This window comes from Dendropsophus ebraccatus, chromosome 2 (assembly GCF_027789765.1).
Source record: "Dendropsophus ebraccatus isolate aDenEbr1 chromosome 2, aDenEbr1.pat, whole genome shotgun sequence".
Classification (NCBI taxonomy): domain Eukaryota; kingdom Metazoa; phylum Chordata; class Amphibia; order Anura; family Hylidae; genus Dendropsophus; species Dendropsophus ebraccatus.
The window spans coordinates 164,041,422-164,068,133 of NC_091455.1; the positions used below are offsets into that span (position 1 = coordinate 164,041,422).

Genomic DNA, 26,712 nt, shown 5'->3' on the forward strand with positions numbered 1-26,712 from the left:
GGGCTCACGCATCTCTGCTCTCTGTGCTCAAAGAATTGTCAATTCCTCGAGCGGAGGTGCGCCAGCTAAAGGCAGGATTCAGCACTCTTCACCTACAATAAGAGCTGATCAGAGATTTAACAATAAAATCTTATTGTCCACAATAAAGAAACTATTATTAGACAAATATATTTTTTTTAAAGTTATTTTATTGAACAACAACTAATTTTGGACGGTGTTTAAACTTTTATGTCACAGTTGAATACTTCTATAACTTTTTACTTGTGCTTCCATCTAGTGGCCAAACAAGGTAAACATCTAGTGGCCAGACAATGACCTAGGTCCATCTTACTGCTGGACCAAGATAAGCAGCTATCACATATAGAACGGACTGAAGATGATTTGCGAAGGCATTGTGGTGTTACTAAACAGATGCTGCTGTAAAGTGTGCCCTCTTCTGCTGTAAAGAGAGAGAGTGGCCCGCACCTTTATTGCAGGAAGCCCCTAGAGAGTGACACTTATGTACAGGAGACCATGTAAGTGAGAGGGACATCACACTGTGAGGGGATCTGGTGACAGATATGGCTGCGCCTCGGTATATGAGGCGCTATAGATGAGCAGTAGTCTCCTTACAGCTCAGTCTGGGGGAGCACTGACTCCTGTAGTCATGAGACATTACAGTCACCTCATCCTGGAAAATAATGGCGTGCTCATCATTCTCATCATCAGCAGTGTAGAAAATCACCTCAAGGGATGGAGCACAAAGCACAGAGGGGGAAGGGAGGCTTCACAGACACAGGAGAGATAGAGGGAAGGGGAGGGCCCAGCCAGCACAGCACATACAAGGGGCCATGCGAAGAGAAAGAGTGCGGGGCAGAGGGCGGGATAGTGGGGAGGAAGAGGGGCGGGGGAACCCGACGACACGGCTCTCTTTCCGATACAGATCCTACTGCAAACCGGGGATTGTGTGAGGAAATCTCATGTTGTGAGCGCCGGGAGCGCCAGACGGGACACACGTGTACATCTGCCGGGGGTCATGGACGAGGACCGCGCCGGGGAGCAGATGAGACCGCTCCTCACCACGGTACGAGCCGCCTCATTGTCTGCGCCGAGTGATGCCGGCCGGCTGGCCGTGATGTGCCCGCTGTGTAAGAGATGGGACACTGCTGCCCATTGTCACTATACTGGCACCAAGTACTGTACACGGACACTACTGCACACGGGTGCTGGCACTATACGGTCCACTGTGAGGTACTGGCACTATACGGTCCACTGTGAGGTACTGGCACTATACGGTCCACTGTGAGGTACTGGCACTATACGGTCCACTGTGAGGTACTGGCACTATACGGTCCACTGTGAGGTACTGGCACTATACGGTCCACTGTGAGGTACTGGCACTATACGGTCCACTGTGAGGTACTGGCACTATACGGTCCACTGTGAGGTACTGGCACTATACGGTCCACTGTGAGGTACTGGCACTATACGGTCCACTGTGAGGTACTGGCACTATACGGTCCACTGTGAGGTACTGGCACTATACGGTCCACTGTGAGGTACTGGCACTATACGGTCCACTGTGAGGTACTGGCACTATACGGTCCACTGTGAGGTACTGGCATGAAGTACTGTACATGGCTACTGTAAGGTACTGGCACTATACGGTCCACTGTAAGGTACTGGCACGAAGTACTGTACATGGCTACTGTAAGGTACTGGCACTATACGGTCCACTGTAAGGTACTGGCACTAAGCACTGTACATGGCCACTGTAAGGTACTGGCACTATATAGTCCACTGTAAGGTACTGACTGGCACTAAGCACTATAAGGTACTGGCACTATATGGTCAACTGTAAGGTACTGACACTAAGTACTGTACATGGGAACTGTAAGGTACTAGCATATTGTCCACTGTCAGGTACTGGTAGTAAGCTCTGTACATGGGCACTGTATATACTGTACATGGGCAATGTAAGGTACTGGCAATAAGCTCTGTACATGAACACTGTAAGGTATTAGCACTAGATGATACAATGTCGGGTACAGGCACTAAGCACTGTACACAGACACTGTATTTACTGTACATGGGCACTGTCAGGTACTAGTACTGTACATGGACACTAATATATTGGCACTGTATGGTACTGGAACTGGTGCATGGACACTAATGGTCTGTAATGTAATAATTCTGTAATACTGCTAGGATAATGCTTTGGCATGGGGGTGGGGTGCCCAGAGTAGTAAGAGTTGTACTGGCATCATGTGGTACATTTTGTAGTAGGTAGGTACTGTGATATAGTGAACAACATTATACTGGATTAGTAGGTGCTTTTGTATACTGGCATCATATACACAGGGTTGTAGGCACTGTAGTATATTGGCAGCATGTGATACAGGGGCTAGTAGGTGCTATAGTATACTGGCATCATGTGATACAGGGGGTACTAGGTGCTATAGTATACTGGCATCATTTGATACAGGGGGTACTAGGCGCTATAGTATACTGGCATCATGTGATACAGGGGGTAGTAGGCGCTATAGTATATTGGCACCATGTGATACAGGGGGTAGTAGGCGCTATAGTATACTGGCATCATGTGGTACAGGGGGTAGTAGGCGCTATAGTATACTGGCATCATGTGATACAGGGGGTACTAGGCGCTATAGTATACTGGCATCATGTGATACAGGGGGTAGTAGGCGCTATAGTATACTGGCATCATGTGATACAGGGGGTACTAGGCGCTATAGTATACTGGCATCATGTGATACAGGGGGTAGTAGGCGCTATAGTATATTGGCACCATGTGATACAGGGGGTAGTAGGCGCTATAGTATACTGGCATCATGTGGTACAGGGGGTAGTAGGCGCTATAGTATACTGGCATCATGTGGTACAGGGGGTAGTAGGCGCTATAGTATACTGGCATCATGTGGTACAGGGGGTAGTAGGCGCTATAGTATACTGGCATCATGTGGTACAGGGGGTACTAGGCGCTATAGTATACTGGCACCATGTGGTAAAGGGAGTAGTAGGTGCTATAGTATACTGGCATCTTGTGGTACAGGTGTTGTGTACTGACATTATATGGTACAGTGGTAGTAGGCTCTTTAGTATACTGGCATCATGTGGTACAGGGGGTTGTAGGCACTTTGGTATACTGGTATGTGGTACATGGCATAGTTGGCACTGGTATACTGGCATTATGGTATGGGGGCAGGAGGTACTGTAGTATACTGGCATCATGTGATACAGGGGTAGAAGGCAGTGTAGTGTATCGGCCTCATGTGGCACAGGGGCAGCAGGCAGGGTGGGATACAGGGGCAGCAGGCAGTGTGGTATACAGGGGCAGCAGGCAGTGTGGGATACAGGGGCAGCAGGCAGTGTGGTATACAGGGGCAGCAGGCAGTGTGGGATACAGGGGCAGCAGGCAGTGTGGGATACAGGGGCAGCAGGCAGGGTGGGATACAGGGGCAGCAGGCAGGGTGGTATACAGGGGCAGCAGGCAGTGTGGTATACAGGGGCAGCAGGCAGTGTGGTATACAGGGGCAGCAGGCAGTGTGGTATACAGGGGCAGCAGGCAGGGTGGGATACAGGGGCAGCAGGCAGGGTGGGATACAGGGGCAGCAGGCAGGGTGGGATACAGGGGCAGCAGGCAGGGTGGGATACAGGGGCAGCAGGCAGGGTGGGATACAGGGGCAGCAGGCAGGGTGGGATACAGGGGCAGCAGGCAGGGTGGGATACAGGGGCAGCAGGGCGCTGTACACATCACACACAGCTGCCACGTAACCCCGGCGCCCCCCGCACTGCTCTCCGGGATCTGTTATGAGGCGGCGGCGCACAGTCCCGGCCTCCCGTACCGGAGCACGTGGTGCGGGGGTTTCCTCATCAGCGGTGACTTCTCCTATGGAACCGCTCGTGTCTTCTGGGGGAAATGAGTCACACGGAAATGCCGCCCTCCCCCCGCCACACACTGCCGGGCTCCCCTCCCCCCCCAGCGGATACAGCTACATGACGTCATCTGCAGGGTCTGAGTGGATACAGCTACATGACGTCTGTAGCGGATGCAGCTACATGACGTCATTTGTAGGCAGTGATGTCATGTGTCCATCTGTGTCAGGGTGATGTGTGAGTAATGTATAGTGACAGTGTTATTAGCTTGTATGTGTCACTTCCCTTCTAGCTCCCAGGAGACTGTCAGCAGGGTCAGGTCATTAGGGGGCTGACTGCTTAGACCACCAGTGATCCCACAGTAGGACAGCCATAACTTCTGAGGAGGAGAATACCCCTCTAGGGGGCAGTAATGGGCACACTGGTGGCCTCTCTCCTACTCAAGTGCTGAAAAGACTTCTATAACCCAATCTCCTTGTAACATAAGAATTCATTGAAATCCCACCCAAAGCCCTTACCCACTAGATATCCCACCAGGCTGACCCTCACCATATGTTCAGGCACATGACTGGCAGCTCACAGTCTTCCCTGAAGATGATGGACTACTTTTTGGGTATGTTCACACTACCGTAGTGTGAACATACCCTTACCCCCTTGCCTCTTCAGCCTGTTTTGGCCTTAATGCCCGTGGCCTATTTTTCAAATCTGACCTGTCTCTCTTTATGTAGTGATAACTCTGCGATGCTTTTAATTATCACTGTTATTCTGAGATAGTTTTTTTTTTTTCCGTGACATATTCCTCTGTATGTTTGTGGTATACTTTGATTGATAGTTATTATTATTATTTTTTTTTTGGCAGATATTCCATTTTAATCCATTTTTCCTCTAACACAGCAAATACTAACAGAAATGGAACTCAATATTTATTCCGCTTATTCTAATGTTTCTAATAATCCCCCATATGTGGCCGCAGTGCGTCACCTGACATGAGACATGACAGAGAACTGGTGAATTTTGGGGCCTTTTTTATTTGTTTTTTTAGCCATTATACCATGTCACAGAGGCCTTAAGGGGCCTAAATATTTGTGTAAGACAAGTTAACGTTTCCATCTGTACCATTCAGGGGGACATGTGACACCCTGATAATTTTGTATTTTTTATGAGGTGGTATGAATAAAAAACACAATTTAGCAGCAATTTTTTTTTGTATTTGCTATACGTTACACATGACATGTTATCGTTATTCGTCAGGTCGGTACGATTACAGTGATATCTATTTTATATAGCTTTTGTTATAGGTTATGGCATTTATACTATAAAAACTGTTTGTGTCTTGCATATTGTAAGTAGTACACCTTTTGAGTACATGTGACGTTTTGATAGCTTTTATCTATATTTTTTAGAGGGCGGGATTAACAAAAAATGTGATTTTGGTTAGCTTTTTATTTTTTTACGGCGTAAATAGGGCAGGATAATTAATGTAACAAGTTTATAGACTGGGTAATAATGGACGCGGCGATACCAAATATGTGTATCTTATTCATAGGGGATCATTTATAAAGGGGGATGGGGAATGTGTATGTTTGTTTATTTATTTAACTTACTTTGTTTATTTATGTGTGTAATATTTATGTGTTTAACTTTCACTGTAATGTATTATAGAATGAATGAGCTGTCAGAACGGCTGACAGCTCATTCAGTGCAGGTGGCTGATCGTTCTAATCCATAGCAGCCCAGATGCATAAAGAAGTGGCTGGGTTGATATGGTAACCTCTCGCCGCTCTGGGGGTTGAAGGGGGGGCGGGGGGTGTCAGGGTGTCAGAGGGAGCGGAACTCCCTCCGGCTGCCCCATAGACACTGCGGTACCATGGACCATGGCGCCTACGGGGTTAAACGCCCAGGGGGGGGGGGAGCGCAGCTACCCTCCGGGCAGGGGCAGCAAGAGGAGGCTGTGTGACACAGGCTCCTCCTGCTGCCCGATCACAGTTAGGGACAGCGGGGGGAGCCAGGGACAGCATGTTGCAGGAACTTCCTGCTTTACATGACATTCTGGGAATGTCATTTTGCGGCATGGGGTTAATGTGAATATGCACATATGTGTTGTTGATAATCCAGACAGGGAACTAGACGAATCTAACCTGCTGATAGTCCACTAAGGTATCCGGGATGCTGAGTAGGAAGGTAAGTCTCTTACCTTCCTCCTCAGCGTCCTGGGCGATATAGGGGACAAAGTCTGTAACCTTCATCCTCTGCGCCGTTCCCGCGCTGTTAGTCAGCTTAATTTTCAGCCAGGAGCACTGTTAGGGGCACTGCCCTGCCCCCACAACTACTTCCGGCCTGCCCGCTCCATTGATGATCAGTGACTGAAGCCATAGAATGCTATTCAGCTGGGGATCCGACAATGTCACAGGAGGACCCCTGGGGGAGTATGTTAGAGGTGTATGGGTTCTTATTTTCTGTGCTGCCCCAGCAATATATGGAAAATAATTAATATCTGGAGTACCTCTTTAAAGCTGAAAATAGTGTGCACATAGCCTTACATCTACTGTTACTGATTTGGTAGGGGCTCAATACAATATGTTAAAGCGAATGTGTGTATCATCACCATTGTTTAAATCAAGTTTTTAACTCGTTTAACGTGTTGTTTAGGAATGTTTGGATTTTTTACTTTTCTATTGTTCCATTTTATTGTCTAGTATTTTAAAGTAATCCTGAAAGCTTGCAGCTTTCATTCTGATCACTAAGGACCCTATAACATGGGGCGATTATCTACTAAATCAGGCAGGTATCACACTGTGTAATAAAGACAACAATCAGCTGAGGAGCTGATCATCAAATCTTCGTTGTCTTTTAACGCGTTGAAAAATCATCGGCCATTTATTGCTTCATGTTACTGTATAGCTAATACGTGGCTGAACTAAGTTTTTTTTTTTTTTTTTTTTTACTTGTCCGCGCTCCCCTGGTGCCCCCCTTGTTTCTTGCTTTCCCCTCTGACTGCAGAAGCCGCTGACACTTTAGAACCCATCTCTGGATCGTCCCCCAGGGGGGCTTCTAGTATATGTGTAAAAAAAATAAAGTGTTGTTAATAATAAAAAGCCCCCTCCCCTAATAAAAGTTTGAATCACCCCCCCTTTTCCCTGTGAATAGAGCGATTTTAAGAAACATATTTTTGTTAACAATGGTTTGAATTTTTTACATGTTATCAGATACAATAAAAGTTATACATGTTACATATCGTATTAATCATAACGACTTGAACATATATAACAACTCAGTTTTACCCCAGGGCAAATGGCGTAAAAACAAATACCCCCCCAAATAAAAAGAAAGTTTTTTTTTTTTTTTTTGTTTTTTTTCTTTCAATTTCACCACACATTTATTTTTTTCTGGTTTCGCAGTGTACTTTATGCATAAATTTAGCCTGTCATTGCAAAGTACAATTAGTGGTGCAAAAAATAAGGGCTCGAAAAAAAATCGAAATGGGCCCGTTCTTTAAAGGGTTAATAGGGTTATCCAGTGAAAATCGTTTTCTTTCAAAACAACTGGTTTCAGAAAGTTAATAAGATTTGTAAATTACTTCTATTTAAATCTCAAGTCTTCCCATACTTATCAGCTGCTGTATGTCCCGCAGGAAATGTTCTCTTTTCAGTTTGACGCAGTGCTCTCTGCTGCCATCTCTGTCTGAGACAGGAACTGTTCAGAGCAGGAGAGGTTTTCTATGGGGATTTTCTGCTGCTTTGGACAGTTTCTGTCTCGGACAGAGGTGGCAGCAGACAGCACATCTTACCATCCAATCTGCTCTAAACAAAACAGAAAGATATTATCAATGATACCACTTCACAGAGTCCGGGAAGGTGTTGTGGAAAACAATGGAGTCAGATAATGGTGCGTTTACACAGAGAGATTTATCTGATCAATTTTGGAAGCCAAAGCCAGGAATGGATTTAAAAAAAGGAGAAATCTCAGTCTTTCCTTTATGGCCTGCTCTCTGTTTATAGTCTGTTCCTGGTTTTGGCTTCAAAAATCTGTCAGATAAATCTGCCTGTGTAAACGCACCTTTACACTGCACACATTAAACGAGCACGGACTGATGCAGGCATCCTGGTAAATGAAAGGTGCTGAACAGATTGATATACAACATTGTGGGAAAAAATGTAGTATAACTTGTATTTAAGGATGTGTTCCCACACTTGCAGTTTTTTTGTGTTTCTTTGTTTACATAATTGGAGCCTAATTAGTTATGCGGGCTCTGTAATTTTGTCTAAATTGAGAGTCTAGGCTCTGCTATGTAATCAGCATTTCCAAACTGCGGCTATGTTCACAAAGGGAACAGTTATCAATGTTGCGCCCCTGGCACAGATCTGCCCCTTCTCCCTGGTGTACTGCAAAGTTTGTGGTAAAATAGCACCATTTTATAGAATTGTGGCAAAAATCGATAAAAGAGACAAAAGGAAAATTCACCTGCTGTCCTTCAGCTTCTTTTATCCCTTCCTGCTCTTTGAGCATGCAAGGGTTGCTGGGGGAGAGAGCGGCCTCTTGTGGCTGGAGATATAATGCTGCCTATGGCCACAAGAGTAATGGACAGTCAGGTTGCCAATGGCTCCTAGCTATGTCATTCACAGCAGCACATTTAACTGTATGTGCTCCTATCAGCAGCGCATACAGTGAAAGGGCCAGGCCCAGCCCGAGTACCTTGCCTGGGTGCTGACGCCAGCCCGGGTGCCTAGCAATGCAGAAATACAGAAATAAGGTGAATGTGGTGTACATATAATTTCCAAACAATTTTTTTTCAGCTTAATCCTTCCAAATGATGACATGGTGAAATTCGGGCTTTCACTGCTGTTGAGCTTTAGCTTAAAGGGGTTATCCAGCGCTACACAAACATGGCCACTTTCCCCCTACTGTTGTCTCCAGATTGGGTGGGGTTTTGAAACTCAGTTCCATTGAAGTAAATGGAGCTTAATTGCAAACTGCACCTGAACTGGAGACAACAGTAGGGGGAAAAGTGGCCATGTTTTTGTAGCGCTGGATAACCCCTTTAAAGGAGAAGTCCGGCAAAATTATTTTTTTTTATGTTATCACTGATGGAAAGTTATACAATTTTCTAATGTACATTAATTATGGGAAATGCTCATATACTGCTATTTCCCTTAATTTAGTATATCGGGAAGTGTTAGAATTCTCTCAGAAGCAGTGACATCACGACGAATGGTGGAATTCCTATGGAGTGTCAAGCAGGGGGCGCACTATATATAAAAGTCAATGAGTACCATTGACTCCTATATATAATGGGCCCTTGTTGGACACTATAGAATCAATGGATGTGTGTATGTAATGTAATGTTATGTACTGTACTTTGTGATTGAATACATTTATGGAATACTTTTGGGGAGCAAGTGTCCTTGCTCCCCAAAGTTATCACATAAATGTATTCAATGAATAGATTTGCAGGGCACGGAGCAGGGAGGGAGAGAGGGGCCTGTGCATCTACCTCCCCCCTCCCTCCCTGCTCGGTGCTGGGCACATATACACAGTACTACTCTCCCATTATCTGCAGATAATGGGGGAGTAGTACCTGTGCTATCTATCGCCGCCTGTGCCGCTGCTCACACAGGGGCTGCTCTTCATGTCCCCTCCTCCGCTCCCCCTCCTTCTCTTAGCTTGAAACGAACTATCGCGCCGCTGACTCCGCACTGCTCCTCACACTATCCCGCTGCCCGCGCCGCTCCTCACACTACCCTGCCGCCAGCCGCGTCAGCCCTCCCTCACCCTGCAGTGAGCACCGGGAACGCCGTGGGTGGGGGAGGGCTGACGTGGCCGGTATGCAGGGCGGACGGGAGCCTATATGTAGGAGCAGAGACCGGCGGCGGGGTAGTGTGAGGAGCGGCGCGGCGGTGGGATAGTGTGAGGAGCAGCGCGGGCGGCGGGAGTCAGCGCCACGATAGTTCGTTTCAAGCTAAGTGGAGGAGGGGGCATGAAGAGCAGCCCCTGTGTGAGCAGCGGCGCGGGCAGCGATAGATAGCACAGGTACTACTCCCCCATTATCTGCAGATAATGGGAGAGTAGTACTGTGAATATGTGTCCAGCACCGAGCAGGGAGGGAGGGGGGAGGTAGATGCACGGGCCCCTCTCTCCCTCCCTGCTCTGTGCCCTGCAAATCTATTCATTGAATACATTTATGGGATACTTTGGGGAGCAAGGACACTTGCTTCCCAAAGTATTCCATAAATGTACATTATTCAATCACAAAGTACAGTACATAACATTACATTACATACACACATCCATTGATTCTAAAGAGTGTCCAGCAGGGGTGCACTATATATAGAAGTCAATGGTACTCATTGACTTCTAAATATAGTGTGCCCCCTGCTGGACACTCCATAGGAATTACACCATTTGTCGTGACGTCACTGCTTCTGAGAGAATTCTAACACTTCCTGATACACTAAATTAAGGGAAATAGCAGTATTTGAGCATTTCCCTTAATTAATGTACATTAGAAAATTGTATAACTTTCCATCAGTAATAACATTTAAAAAAATTATTTTGGCTGGACTTCTCCTTTAAATAGCCCCCTTCATGATACAAAGCTATTTCATTTTCTACAATTTTATGGGGTAAGACCAAGGAGGGGCTGTTTGTCAGTAGGACAGACATGCACTTTCTTTCCCTTGCTTCACTAACCAGTGTTAACACATCACATCATACTCCGCTATGCCATGACGCATTGTTGCTGAAAGTGCACTGAGCAGGCTTGCGCTGAGCTGATAATTCATACACTACAGCACTATAGATTTCATATGGAGAGACAACGGGTTTCTGATGCACAGGTTTTTTTTTTGTTTGTTTGTTTGTTTTTTCTAAAGTGTTATGTGAGCAGAGATGAAAGAAGTAGCAGATGCAGAATCATTGCAGCAAGCGCTGAACAGGAGGGTAATTTACACAGTCCACTACTATAAATGAGGGGGGGGGGGGAAGAGTTACTTATGCACTGACTTCGCAAGGTGGGCATAGGTCAGCATAGTGTTGAAGGTTCTGGGGCCAGCTCATTCTCCCTCGGGGAGATGTTTGGTTCCTGTTAGTTGAGCTGCTGCTGAGATGCGAGGGAAGCCTTTACCCTCTATGGATAGAGCAGATCCTTTAACCCTAACACACCCTGGGGTCATTGATGCTTCAATGCCCAGTTCGTGTTTGGACATCAGCTTATGGCTGATAATGATCCCATAAGTTAATGTATGTCTTCCCCCTCTCCTCTGTCCCCTGCTGCTGTTACAATCTTGTGACAGCGGCAGCAGAGATGGGGGAGGGGGCAGAGCTCACGGGCATGCTCCCCGCGCACCCAGCCTTCACTCCCTACCCCCGCTGGCCTCCTTAGTTAGGAAACCAGAAGCCTGAGGCTTCCGGTTTCCATGGCTACCATCGGGGCTCTGTGATCACTTTGCAGAGCCCTGATGGACCCCGGACAGAGAATTCTCCCTCTGCAGAGGGAAAATTCTCTGTCAGAAGCCCTATAGATGCTGCAGTTGTGCTGACCACAGCATTTATAGGGTTAACTTTCAGCATCGGTGCGTGGCTCCGCTGCTGAGCGTTGCGGCGAGTCCCCGGCTATCACTGATAGCAGGGACCATGTCATCCGCAGGTGTCATCCTTGATCATTAATTAACGTAGCTGAGGCCTCGGGCATAGGCTGCAGCGACGTTAATTTACTGCCCAGTGGCTGGAGGAGGTTAAAGCCTCATAGCCTCCGGGTAGGCAGCCAAGGCTTTCTCTTCCCTATCCTTCACGTGGCACATGCCATTTCCTGTTTTCTGTCTTGCTGAGGCTGTTAGAGGAAATCTGTCTCCAGTAACAGGCAGTGAGCATGCAGACCATAGAGAAGAGGGACGCCTATTGACCAAGATTTTGAAGCTGTTTTTCTGGGGCAAGGGATTATTCTTGGTAAATAAGTAAAAGAGGTACTCCAATGAATTTATTTTTCTTTCAAATCACCTGGTTTCAGAAAGTTAAATCGATTTGTAAATTACTTCTATTTAAAAAACTTCCAGTCTTCCAGTACTTATCAGCTGCTGTATGTCAGCAGGAAGTGTGGGATTCTTTCCAGTCTGACACAGTGCTCTCTGCTGCCAGTTCTGTCCAAGACAGGAACTCTCCAGAACAAGAGAGGGTTTCTATGGGGGTTGCTACTGCTCTGGACAGTTCCTGACATGTACAGAGGTGGCAGCAGAGAGCACTGTTAGATCGGAATTAATCCACCACTTCCTGCAGGACATACAGCACCTGAAAACTTTTCATACTTTTATAGATTTTTAATCTGTATAACTTTCTAAAACCAGTTGATTTGAAAGAGAAAAAGATTTTTGTTGGAGTACCCCTTTAAATAAATTACAAGTATGTGTTAGTTATCACATCAACTAATAGAGATAAGTTGTAAATCTCTGTGTAGTCTGGGCTTAGTAGCCTAGTAGGTGGTCCCACTCAGTGATTACAGCTGTCTGTCACTGGGGATGGCTGGTGAATATTCCTGGTCCTATCCCATTACAACCATGTACAGATATTGCCTAAGAATATATCAGAAACTGTTGACCCACAGGGAGAAAATTGTCCTGTTTGTTAGATATATAACACTGTGATAAAAGATTTTTTTTGGTTGTTTAGGCAGATGACTGGCAATGCCACCTAGATTTAGCCTGTGGCTACCATACATATGTATGCAGAAATGTGGTGCCTACTCCCATAGTGACCCCATTGTCCGCTGTGTGGGTTGAGCTTACGTGTGTGTGATCTGCCGTGGCCTTGTTTAACCATGAGACAATTTTGACGTCTAAAAATAATGTCACAAAGAAGTTAAGACGGATCATCTTATGTGGATTGGGATTACCGTGTTTGTTGGGCATTTTAGGATATTGTTACTGACTTTTGCCGTGCTTTAAAAGGATTACCTGCCTGTTTAGTGACACTTGACCAGAAACATTGGAAAGGTCAGCACCCTGTGAGTGTATTTAGGCATTTGATAACATTTTGGCACTATTTTATGTAGCCTGTGGGGGGGAGGCGTAAATCATGGTAGAAATCTACACCTGCTCAGAAGGCGCAGGTCAGGTTGCTTTCACTAAGAGGCGAGTGCCTGAATCCAGTGGGGGCCTTGGAGGCACTTACAACTGTCCCCCACTGTCTGCAGAAAATGCCACTATGCAGATAAAGTGATGTCTTGATTCTTTTTTCCTCCATTATTTATACTGATGCAACTTGTGCAGTGTAAAAAGTAGTGTTTTTTTATTTTTTTATTAACCCTTTATATTTTCATAGAGCGAAAATCTGTCTGAGCCATATGAAGCTCTTCTTAATCTGTTGGTTTATGAAAATGCAACATAGAGGTGAAAGTTGCTGATCTGCCGGGATGCGTGTGGAGCGCACGTCTGAACTCCCTAATCAGCGCTTAACTTGGAGCTTTGAAGTGTGTGGGATGGCTGGGAACTCTGACTTTGCTGTCTGTCAGATTGCTGACCCACCTTTTGCTTTGAGGGCTTTTGTATATAAGGATTAGTTTCCCAAAGGTGAAGCAAATCCATCAGTGAAAATCAAAAAGTCAAGTCTCGGAGCTGTCGGTGAAAAGGCGGTGGCAGTTATCTTTATCCCATTTGTCAGTGTTGGTAAATGTGTGGTATATTTAATGACCCCCACAATTCAATTTAAAGGAGAAAAAAAATTGTCAGCTGGCAGGGGGGAACATAAAAAGGAATCACTACTTACCCCTCCCCATGAAGCGTTGTCACAGGTTCTGGGGCTCCTGTCGAAAGGCATTTTCCTCTTAAGTTCTGATGTGGTCACGACTTGGGAGAAAATACCTGACTTTAGCTGATGGATTGCCCTATCACTAGCTAAGCGGGCAGTCCATGAACTGGATTGTGATGCTGCAGCCAAAAGAGATCCCAAAGCCTGGCAGGAGTCCTCTCCCAGTGCTGCACATGCATGGGGAGAGGTAAGTAGTGATTATGTTCCCCCCCCCCCCCCCCCACCCGTACCAACTGACAATGTTCTAAAATCACTGGATTTCTCCTTTAATAGAAGGCCAGGCATTTTCTTCAGGAGCACTCTTGTAGTCTGGTACAACGTTACTAGGTCAGTGTAGTTGTACTGCTGAAGTGCCTTCATATTACTCTTATTAAATTTGAGCTCTGCTCCAGGTTTTCTCACACCGGTCCACTCTATGAACTGGTGTGTAACTCCCTCCATGCTTCCATCTCTGTGGCAACATTGTCAGCCCATTTGAGCCAAAAGGGCCAAGGCTGAAAGTTATGTCACCAACTTGTTGCCAGACAACTGATTTGCAACTAGGTATGATATACAGATGCTGTCCATATTTTTCAAGGACTCTATGGGGGAGATTAATCATAGGTTGTAAAATATACACTGGTGTAACCTGCCCATGGCAACCAATCACAGCTCAGCTTTCAGCTCTGGTAAAATGATAGAGAAGCTGTGATTGGTTGCTGTGGACAGTTTACGCCTGTTGATATTTTACACCCTTTGATAAATCTAGGCCTGTGTCCTGCAAATTTGTAACATACAAATGGAGAATACCTATATATTTGTTTTATATTATATCTTGAATTTTTTACTATATTTTTTTTTTTTTTTGGGGGGTGGGGGGTGGAGATTTTTGATGAAATCTGCATAAATAAATGAAAACTGATGGGTACATAGGTATTGGCGGGTCTGATCTCTGTCTGCAATTGTTGCAAGACTACAACGGCTAACATGCCTGGACACCCTCTTGTTATCCAGGCATGATGGAAATTGTGTCCCTGAAACAGCTGGAGGACGGCAGGTTGTGCACACCTGCTCTAGTACATATACCTATGTTGAGGCTATTTAACTGGGGCAGACATTGACTTACAGGGTAGCTATCCATAGGTGGCACTAAAGAGAGAGTTGGCATCTTTCTGGATGACAGCTAATTTGCTTACATTTCCCAGGGAGCTTTGCCTGTAAGATTACCTATGCCAGCTCGATCTCCTCAAGGAGAAACACTACTCCCCATGGTAGCCTAGCCTGGAGCACACACATCTTCAATGTGTCTGAGCTTGTTTCTCATCTGATTTCAGACCAATATTAATCCAAGATCATGTAGAGACTTTCTTCCCTGTAGGGTTGTACTTGCACAACTATGTTGGCTTATACTGATATTCATTTACTCTTTCTGTAAACACTTGCAGTTTGATTGTTGAACAAGACACTAGGGAAGAGTTAAGCTGCATTCCCACGTTCCGTGTTCCTCACTCATATATATATATATATATATATATATATATATATATAATATATATATATATATATATATATATATATATTATTTATTTTATCTTAGTTTGTTTAAACTGTCACTGTCATTATAACTTTCTAAATCAACAGTAGATGTGATATAAAGCAAGTTTGCAACTTACATTCTTTCTCTTTTTTTTTTTTTTTTTTTTTTTTATCATGAAAAACACAGCACTTCCTGTTTTCTGACAGTTCTTTTTTTCTAAAAAAAACCCCATGAAAACAGGAACTGCTGTGTATCCCAGGCCATCTGAGCGCTCACAGAGAGAAGGCAGTTATGTGATTGATGGACACATTGAGTCGTGACTCTCTGGCCGGAATTCCTGTGTTTTTAATCTGTTTTCTTCAACCAGCACAAGTCAGAAAATCTGCCTTCAGGAGACTGGACCTGGATTTCCGGTAAGTTCAGCTTTGTTTTACAGCATGATAACAGCAAAAAATAATGAAAGTAAAACTTGCTTTATATCACATTGCAAACTTGCTTTATATCACATCTACTGTTGATTTGGGTCTCCAAACTGCAGCCCTCCTGCTGTTGCAAAACCACAATTCCATCATACCCGGACAGCTAAAACTTTGTAATTGGCTGTCCAGGTATGATGGGAATTGTATTATTGCAGCAGCTGGAGGGCCGCAGTTTGGAGACCCATGATTTTGATAGTTATAACGACAGTGACACTTTAAAGCAGAAATTGGGAAGCTGTGGCCCTCCAGCTGTTGTAAAACTACAATCTCTATTATGCCCAGCATGATGAGAATTGTAGTTTTGCAACAGCTGGAGGGCCACAGGTTCCCCATCCCTGGTTTGAATGAAACACTGCTGCTTTGTGTGGCTATAGTTGGCTGATTCCTTCACGTCTTATTTAGTTTATGGGAATATATGCATTTCATTTGCTTTTAAGGGAATGTTGTGACTTTACTAGATGCTGCAGCCTCGTGGTGAACCCATTGCCAAGGAGATTAGAAACATTTACAGGAGTCCTTCTAAATATAGCCATGCAGAATTTCAGTAAAACTCATAATGTAAATTGCTTAGTATTACTTTTTGTATAGTTACATCTTCAGTGTAGCTTCTGTAACCGTACAGTCTCTAAGGGCTGGCTGTGGATGGCCATACATGATATAGCTATCGGCTTAGTGCTTGCTCCATGGCTATTTCTTCCTTATGTTTTTCAGTAAGATGATAGACCACTTTTTCACAGTTTCCCATCTCTTGTTTGTAAGTGGGAGTAAGATTTAACCTCTTTAATGACTAAAGATCACTGATGCACAGATGTCCAGGTGACATTGAGGCTATGTACCCACTTTGGGAACATATCAGACAAATGCGGCCATCTTGTTAAAGGAAAAGTCTGGTGTTTGCTAAAAGCTGGCAAGGGGAGGGGGGAATTTGATTTCAAGTAACAACTTACCCCTCCCAGTGAGCGCCTGGAGCAGCCAGGGGACCCCCCCCCCCCCCCGCTGGAAGTAATTTTCCCCAGAGTTGTGATGATTTCTCGACTTGGAGGGGATAATGCAGGCCCTGCTCATGGACTGGCCGCTCAGCCGATCAGTAACTGGAATGGCATCCCGCCCCAGTCACTGACTGGCTGAGTGGCCAGTCCGTCAGCCGGGTTGTGATGTGGACACCTCGGAGATCCCAGAGCCCAGCAGGGGTCCCGCGGCCACTCACTGCGCACTCGAGGAGAGGTAAGTTGTTACTTGTAATTAATTTCCCCCTCCCCCTGCTGGCTTTTAGCAAACACCAGACAATGTTCTATGTTAAGAGACGTCCGCCTTCCATGATATGTTCCTGAAGTGGGAACATACTGTAGCCTTAACTAGTGTTCCTCTTCACCTTCTAAGAGCCATAACGCTTTTCTTTTTTCACCTACAGGGCTGATTGGGGGTAAATTGTTTGCATCATGATCTATAGTTTTTATTGGTGCAAATCAGAAATTGGGAGTTATTTAAGCTTTTTTTTTTTAATGTTTTATAAGTCCTCTTAGGGGACTTGTATATGCAATTACTTAGCTTTGAAAAGTGTTATTGGCGATCTGTACATAGAGTCTGCCTGACTGTAGACTATGAGAAGGATGGAGGTAAGTATTATGCCCCCGCTTCTCAGGGGAATTGATCAGTCAGTGACAGGTACTTCTCCTTAAACGTAGCGATCGCTTTAGACCGTGGCATTTAAGCTGTTAATGCCAGGCAGCTGCGTGATTGCGGCTGCCTGTTGTCATGCCCGGCTCCTGGGACACTAATGCGTGTGGGGCTGCTCACATTGAAGGAACCCCTTAGAAAGCTTATCACTGAACACCTATAGCTGTGCTCACTTCCATGTCTGGTGGACTCTTCTCCCGATGGCTTACCAGAGACTGGTTTGGTGATGTCACTAGGCAGGACTCTGTTCTTGTTATTTTACAGGTGTTTCATTAGTGCAAGGTGTAATTCTCATTCCTACATGCTTGTAGTTATGGAGCATCCCATGTGTACCTGCTGTTCTGGGAACGTGCGTCATTCTCCTGTGCATCTCCATGCTTGGATTTTTTACAGTCTAGTAAAAGACAATCTGCCGCCTATAGATTTTGCTTACAGTCATTTCCCAGTATAGAACAGATTAAAGCCACTATAAATCACATGTATTGTAGGTTCCTCAATATCAGTGCTACTGGCAGAGATGGAGGGAAGTCTCCTATCACTTTAGATATGCTACTGCCACTTATGAGAAATGTGAAAGTTGTTTCCATGTGATTCTTTACATCCTTAGGTACAGAAGCCATGAAGTAACATCTGCAACAATGTTTCTTTATTGCCTTCGGTGCCTGAATTATTCAGCCTGGGAGTTACAGGCTGCAGTGTTGCTCTGCAGAGATTCCCTGTATACAGACAGATGATCCCCAGGGAGAAGAATCTGCTATTCCTCCTCCAGTTTCCTGTACAGAAAGTAACAAGTTAAAAGACTAGGAAGAATCCTTATATTCTAAGCACGATATGTACTAGGTATTATTAGAGCTGATGTCGTCTTAAACATTCTGGTTCACTTATTTACTGAAAGGACCTATTGTATCTACCGCACTGTAGGTTTGGTGTTACTAAAAGCAATAGGCCTCCGCCAGGATCTATTGAGTGGCTGTATAAGCTGAGGATTGTATGCTTTGTTCAACTATCTAGATCAGTGATGGGCAACCTTTTGAGCGTGGTCTGTCAGCATGGTGTTTCACTTCGAGAAAAAACACCATAATTTTGCAATATTTATAGTTACAATTGTAATATATAACTGTACTTAATAAAACTAAAAATAATTGTGTGAAATAAACTACAACCCCTGTGGCGCTGGAAGACTACACTGGTGGCAGGAGCAAGACTGGGCTGGAGCGCAGCACCGCTGCGGCCGGCCGTTCACAGCTACTGTGCCGGGTGACGTCACAGAAGCTCCGTCCGTGCGTTACGTGGGGCGGGAAATACGTGGTGGGGTCAGACCGCACTGTAAGGCCACGGAGCTGTTTTGGAGCTTGCATGCGGCCGCATACTCTTCTGTATACGGCCGCGTGTCAGCGACTATGGCTAAGCGTGTCAGTGCTGACAGGGTGTCAGGTTCGCCATCACGGATCTAGATTGAGTTATGCAGCATAAAATCATATACAGTACATGTGAACACAAGGGCAAAAAAAGCCATTAGGAAAGACTTCTCAACTTCATGCAAGATGTTTAAAGCGTAACTGTCATGTTTTTTTTTTTTTTATTGCAGAAATCAGTAGTCTAAGCGATTTTAAGAAACTCTGTAATAGGTTTTATCAGCCAAAAAAGCCTCCTTCTGTACTCAAGAAGCAATCTCCCAGCCTCCCCCCCTAACTTCTTATCTGTGCATTATCAGGCAAACACGTCTTCATTACAGAGAAGCCAGTGAAGACGGGCTCTGCTCTCTCCATTGTAAGCCTATGAAGGGGGGAGGGGCTGAGGGAGATGAGGGAGCAGGAAGAGGTGACATGAAGGTCAGCTGTTTGTAGACTCTCTTGGCACCTAAAACGCTAAATTCAGGTGTCAGAAAGGTCAGTGCTTATCTATGAACTTACTGAGAGAAGATTGCAGGGTGTTGTGCTGTGCAGAAATCCTCCATGCTCAGTCACTCCTCTCAGCCCCTCCCCTCTCCATAGCCACATAATGGACACAGAAATCCTGCTTCATTTGATGTGAGGGGGGAGGCTGGGAGATTGCTTTTTCAGTACAGAAGGAAACTTTTTTAGTACATAAAACCAGAGTTTTACAGAGTTAGAGTTTCCTAAAATCGCTTGTACTACTGATATTTAATGTTTTCAGAAAAATGACCCTGAAATGACAGTTACGCTTTAAATACTACACGCTTGTCTATATCTTTTATTAAAAGGGAAGTATTGTCCTTCCTAATGCTGAGATATAAAGTGTTACAAAGCTTATAAAAATGACAAGCCAGCCCCTTCTCACATCCTTCCTCAATATCTGACAATTTTTATTTTTTGTTACTTGTAGTGCCATTCTTCACCACTGATGGCAGCAAATACTCTTTACATAAATGCAGCATATATGGGTTTTTGCACCTGAAACTCAGATGTGGTATTTTTTTTTTCTATATAAATCCGCAAACAGTTCCGCAGATCTTGTGATTTCCTGTGTTCATGGCATTTTTTTTTTTTTTTTTTTAGAAAGACACGACCGTTTCCTGTTTTTTGTAGGATCTTTTTTCATTCTGTCTAGTGAGCTGTTTTTTTTAATTAAATTTACTAAGATAAAACTTGTAATACTATGTTATAACTCGTTGCTTTTTCTCTGTATCTTTACTACCACCATGTAGTACACACAGAAAAGAGACTGGTAGAGAAAATTGGCATTCTACAAGCAAAATAGACCGACTTATTAAGTAAATTTTGCATCCATTATCATGGAATAAATCAGTCTAGTGCTCATTCCTTTACGTTACCTGCTATACAGGTGAAGCCAGTGCATCGTTCTTCCTGGTACTATTTTTATACGTTTACCCAAACTTTAGTTTTCCCTTCCTAGACAAGACACTTGTAGCATACCTCAGCTATATCAAGGTGTTATTCTAAACTTGTTTGTCAGTGGTATAACATGTATGGAATTTTATTCTGTACTATTGACCATGTTAAGTATGGAGAGACAGATGTGTGTGACGACAGTGACCCTGCACGAGACTCGGGCTTGTTCTGCTCGGCATGTTCATGCATGAAAGTACAGACTGAAAGCACCAACGCGTCCAGCAGATTCATCTGGCAGATAACAGCTAGGCCTTGCAGTCAGAAAGCATTTTATCCGCTTTCTGTTTTTATTATGGCAGTGGAAGTCGTCTGATGGCCATATTGATGGATTACAGCGTGTAACTAAATATAACATGGCAAAGAACAGAACTGTTGATAAGTTCTAGGAGGAAGAATGTTTTACGTCAGCAGAAGTAGCTATTGTGCCTCCTCCCCATTTGTTTCCAAGAAAAATGTCATCTGGCATAGTTCATGTTCTAATTTGTGCAAGGAATTGGAATAGGTAGGCTGCAAATGATGTTATGTGTAGTAAAAATGAGGGACATTCTACTTTATTCCTACAATTATAGAAAAAGTGTGTGTGTGTGTGTATGTATGTTTCATGGCATATTCATTCATTGAGCTCTCATCCCAATCCCATATACTGGTGGAGAACCGGTGCCGTGTACAGATCTCCCATACACTATAGTTAAGCATGACCACAGATGTGGCCACGTCTCTGGAGGAAGACTGAAGCGGTCTTCACATACAGCATTTACTTTTTTTGGGTCCTAACTGTAGCTCCCAGTCTTCAGAACCCCAAGACATACAGCACAGTAGGATCACATTGTATAACAGCTACGAAGTAATAAGAAAAACATACCAAGCTTTTATCAATGCTGGCAGGTACAAAGAACTGCAGCTTGCCAATAAATGACAGCAACAGCAGAATGATATATGGAGGATGATGATGATGAAAATTGTAGTAGAAGATGTAAAATAGGAGTAATAATGAATTTGATCAAGCTAGCTATTCCTGATCTTCCCCTGAACACTAACCTATCACTAAGCAACACTAATATACAATGTGCTTCAGATAGTATGCTTTTACACTACCAAAAATCAAGCAGGCAACAGGACCCAAAGACAAAAGCTAAATCTGAGAGGTAGTGAACTATGGAGATATGGAATAAACCATCGCAGCCTTAGATACTAAAACAAGCAACAACAATCTAGGACCAACTGGAGTGAATAGGGTAAAAAAAAACTAGAACAGGAAATCCTGGATGCTCTGGATGCATACTATAATCCGGAACATGCACATGCAGGGTTTTTTTTTTGTTTTCTTTTAAGGGAAGAAAACCAAATCCTGAAACTTCATTGTAAATAATTCAGCCGAGATTAACTGATCCAAAGCAATGGACCAGCTGTGAGACCACTGCATAAAAACTGTCCCACATAGGCTGTAATAGAGGACACAATAGCTGGAGGATTCCTGTAACAGTGGTAGTTTCTGTGTATGCTTTTATTTTGTGGGAATAGGGGCGAAGTCTATCACACTTGAGTCCTCTGAAGAAAAAAATAAATGAAATAGTTGCCAGATGACATCCATTGCAATCACTATAATTACATCACCTGTGAAATGCCAAAGAAGTCCTCCAAACATGGACCTGTTGGTGCTCCTTGAGGACTGGAGCTGGGGGACACTGTTCTAGAACATATTTGTATGAATTGCAGCTGATGGATTCCCCTTAACTTTGGTGTTCTGCTAATAACTTTGGAATTGTGACAGTGTAGTTATTTCTGTTTTAGGCTATGTTCCTATGACGTACTAAAGATTGCAAAGATCAACTGGTAAACAACTGCTGGAAATAATGGTCATGAACCATTTAACAACAATGGCCGTTTTTTGCAATCATTAGTACGCCATACATAGCCTAAAGGTGATATACTCCTATGTAAGGGTAATTTTTCTTTTTGCATGCCTTTACGCCAATCCCTCCATAATTTTAGTATTTCAAAGAGGTTTTACGCTCCCTGCTATCATGCACATTTCATTCTTGAAAAGCAAGTGGAGCAGCTTTTTCTTTGTATCTTCTGGGGTTTTGTCAGGACATGGAATATGCAAAGTAGACATCTGTTTATTGATTGGGTTTTTGTGGTTTGATTTGTTTAAATTCTGAATTTAGACTTAAAAATTCTAATAGAATTCTTCTGTATTGATAAATATTTCTTAGTACCACAACTGTTTCTGTAAACTATACTCACAAGCATGGGACCTGATCAGGCTTAATATGAAACCCACTGACAGGTGACTTGAATAACATTGGTCATCTTGTGACAATGGCATCTGACAAGGCATGGGTTATATTAGGCAGCAAGCAAACAGTCAGTTCTTGAAGTTAATGTAATGGAGGCATAAGTATAGGGATCTGAGTGATTGTGATAAACTCTGATGGCTATATGACATCTCTAGCACATCCCTGAAAATAGCAGGTCTTGTGGAGTATTCCTGCTATGCAGTGGTTATTACCTACCAACGTGGCCCAAGGAATGACAGTCGATCAACTAGCGATATGGTCATCAGCCCAAGTTTCTTTGATTCGTATGGAGGGCAAAGGCTATTGTAGCATACGTTGTTAAAAAACAAGGCAAATAAGGATATGTTAATACTGCATATAAAAGAAAGGGGGTCAGAACATCCAGTGCCCAGTAACCTGCAGTCAACATTCCCATGCTGACCCCTGTCTACCTCTGGAAGTGCAAGTGAGCATCAAGACTGGACCATGGATTCATAGAAGAGGGTGGCCTAGTCTGATGAATCCGATGCGGTTTTACATTTTGTGGAAAGAAGACCAGCTAGTGGATGCAGTGTGATGTGCTCAGCAGGGTTCCTTTATAGGAAAGCATGGATCCTGATTTTTATATTGATCCTACTTTGACACCTACCTAAACTTTACTCCCAACCCTGAATCAGGAGATGTAACTCAGTCACTGGGGTATAAGGTTTAAAAGTTTTAGACAATAATGCCCACAGGATGATTCCCTGGGCTGCAAAAGCCTAGTATTTGTAGGATGTGCTGCAAAACAAGTTCATGGACTCCACCTCACAACTTGTAGGACCAGAATGTTACTACCTCCTTTGGTGTCGGATACCACAGGACACCTTCAGATGACTTGAGAAGCCCCAGGCCCAGACGTTTCAAGGCTTATGAAGGAAGTCACTTGTCAGCTGGGTTGGTGGGAATGTAGGGTGTATAATAGGCTGTTACATATCCCACATTTCTGGGTTAAAAGGGGGATTTATCCCAGTTGCAAAAGGGATGAATATTGTCATTTGGGATATTTCTGGAACTGTGCCATTTGTGAACTGTTCTCGTGCTGTTATAGTAAAGGTGTATTCCGAGACGCAAAATGGCACAGTTATGGATAAGAGATGTGGAACTGCACCACGTGCCATTCATGTAAGAGGTGAACATCTGGTACAAAGATGTGAACGTCCGGACTCACAGGTTACAAAATGAACCAGGGAGAATTGGGAATTTTTCTTTATTAAACGGATGGACGTTAAAGGGAACCAATCATGTTAAAAATGGCTATTCAGCTCAGAAAGTGTGCTGATCATTCAGCGCACTTCCCATACATATCCTTATATACCCCGTTCCTGCAAATAACAACTTATAATCTTACTTTTATAGATTGGCGCGCTGTATGGTAATCACCCCCAAGTAGTCATCTTAAGTACACACTGATTATGTTCCCTGGGGTGGATGGTATATTCCAGCAAGACAGTGCACCATGGAAGTCTTGGTCATTCTCTTCCAATCTCAGACATTTCTTAGTGCTACTGTCCCCCTGATTTCTCACTACTGAACCCATTTGAGCATCTGTGGGACCACCTGGATTGTCATGTTTGCTCTATGGATCCTCCAGCAGCAGTGAGATGAGCTTCAGTCAGCATGGCTCCCGATACCTGTCACTCCCTACCAGGACCTTTATTGAGTCACTCTATAGAGCCCATCTTTCCGCTGTCTCTGCTGTACACAGCGGTTACTCTGGATATAAGCCGGCAGACACAATAATAAAGTCACTTTGAATACATTTTCACTTATTTTTATATATATAATTTTTGGCTCTAACATCTGCTGGGGCCGAGCTGCCTTGTTTCGCATAGGTCACACTTAGAGATGCTGTTTCTTGCCTTCATGTGATTACACAACTTTTTAGGATGACTTAAATAAAATTGTCTAATTTGGGTGAAAATACAGGGTGTTGGTTTTTGTTACTGTTATGAATGATACATTTTTAGTTTGCTAAGAAAATGTCATGTTCTGAATTTGTATTTCAAGTATTTTAGCGGCAGATACTATGTACACAGTTGTCATCTCTGAACATACACCGCCTCCCTCTAGTCTTAGATCTCTGCAGTGACCACACTTACAGACTCCTTTTCACCACACAGAAGGGTTGTCGTCTGCCAGTTTAATGGAATGAAAGCATACTGATGGCCTGTCTTCATATCCCATTGGCAGAGTACTGACAATGTCTGATTGGCTCAGCTACCTAAGGGTATGCCAATAACACTTAAAAAAAACACTTTGAAGTGACACCAACACTGCAGCTAGACATTTCTATTACTTAGGCTTTGCCCTTTTCTCACAAGCAAATAAAAACTTAATTTAAATAAATAAGATCGATCAGTCCTACCTATGTTTTTCACGTGCAGGAATATATAAACTTAGTTCCACCCAGCTAAAGTTTCTACAGAAGACCTAGAATACATAGTAAGGCAGCCTTTTAGCTCATCTTCCAGGTGCTGCTGGTAGTTTTAGGGCCTGTTCCCACTACAGAAATCGGGTGGAGATTCCGAGTGGAACCCCTGCCCGCGGACTCCGCTCGGAATATCGCCTTTTCAATGCTATATGATTTTCTGTAGTGTGAATGGGCCCTTTTCTAGAAAATCTGAGTGATTGGTTCTTTTCAACTACTTAGTTTCCGGCACCATGCTTACCTGTCCATGCTCCTGCATGCTTCTCCGGGTCCCTGCACACTGACAGCCTTCTTAGCCAATCACTGTGCTATCCCGCCGCAACCAGTGATTGGCTGAGCGGACCGTTACTGAACAGGAACCGAGAGAAGCATGTGGGAGTGCGCTGATGAAAAGCGGCCTGGTAAGCATGGTGTCGGGAGCTAAGTATTTAACATTGATAGCACAATATATTTAATAGCACGATATATTCCTGCAGTGGAATGAAAATCCAGTGCAAAAATGGAGTGCCATAGACTTTTATAGAAATCAGTATTGCAGCGGAATTTGCAGCGGAATCTCCTAAATGGAGCTTTGTAATGCCACAACTACTTGCATTGTACAGTAATTTTGTTGTGAATCTTGGCAGAGAATCCATAATCCTGACCATAGACCTATCTGCATCACATAATACCAACAGCCTTTTCAGTCTGTACTAACCGCTTTATAGTAGAAGACCGTGATATTCCACATTGTAACTGGGTTTTCTCATATTGGTTAGAGCTGGCTTAGCACATTGTCAGACAGCTAGATCACTCATCCGTCCACGTACACATTTATTTTATACACCGTGAAATCTCATTCTGTTCTGAATTTGCACCAAGAATTCTGAGCCCCCCAGTAACTCCAGTGTATACGTGACTGTGCTGCGTAGGGAGCTGTGTATTACTTTGGAGATTAGCAGCAATATAGTGGCTTGTTGGAACCTGGCACTGCCTGTGTTTTATCCTTTTGTCTATGGGGTGTCTCCAGATGTTCAGATACTTGAGTTTTTAATCTGCCTTGATTTAGTTCCCAGCAGCAGCATTATGTACCCGTGACATCGGCTGAGGACAGACGTAGATGTCAGTGTCTGCGCCGTAAACAATAACTTAATAAAATCTCCTAAAATAACATGTTGTAAGGAAGAGGGACATCCTGCAAGTATTACCAGTGCAACTGATGATTAAAGTACGGGCCCCGTTATTTATTTTCTAGTGTGCAGGACAGATTTAGCTTGTGCCTATGGATGTCCCAAACTCTCTTCAGATTGCACCATGGCTGTTTCTGGAAGTGATGCTGATTCAGCTGTATTGTATCTCTGTAGGGGAAGAAAACCTCCCACCAAATTACTGGGAGAAAGTTTAACTAAAAATTCTCTTACAACTGTATTCACATGAATTTAACGCTACTGCGTCAGTCTTTTAGTGCTTACTATGAGTCCCTGGTTGCATTTACTTGTGCTAGTGCAACACTAATACAACTCCGTCATACATGATAACAGATGTGAACAGCCTTGGGATAGGGCTGGCAGGCAGTTTTGGGCGACTCATGTCAAGTGACCAAAGATCGCAGTCGCCTGCCTGCAATAAGGAGGTTTTCAAAGAGAAAACTATTGATACACCTGGCTCCCCTACAGATCAGCTGTTTTTTTTTTTTTTCCTGGACAGCCCCTTTTAAGATAGTGAAAGTGGATGAAATTACAACAGAAATTAAGTAATTGATCAGTAT

The 26,712-nt window shown here is 43.9% G+C and overlaps 1 protein-coding gene across 8 annotated transcripts in view; it reads left to right on the top strand.

The window, feature by feature from the left end:
• The first annotated feature begins 886 nt into the window (after nt 1–886).
• The window catches only part of SLC4A7 (solute carrier family 4 member 7), a 103,540-nt gene continuing 77,714 nt past the window's right edge, over nt 887–26,712 (top strand). For all 8 annotated transcript variants that reach the window (XM_069958641.1, XM_069958643.1, XM_069958647.1 and 5 more), the window contains exon 1: nt 887–1,063. In XM_069958641.1, coding sequence (XP_069814742.1) covers nt 1,016–1,063 — 48 coding nt within the window. In that variant the 5' untranslated portion in view covers nt 887–1,015. The remainder of the gene's footprint in view (nt 1,064–26,712) is intronic.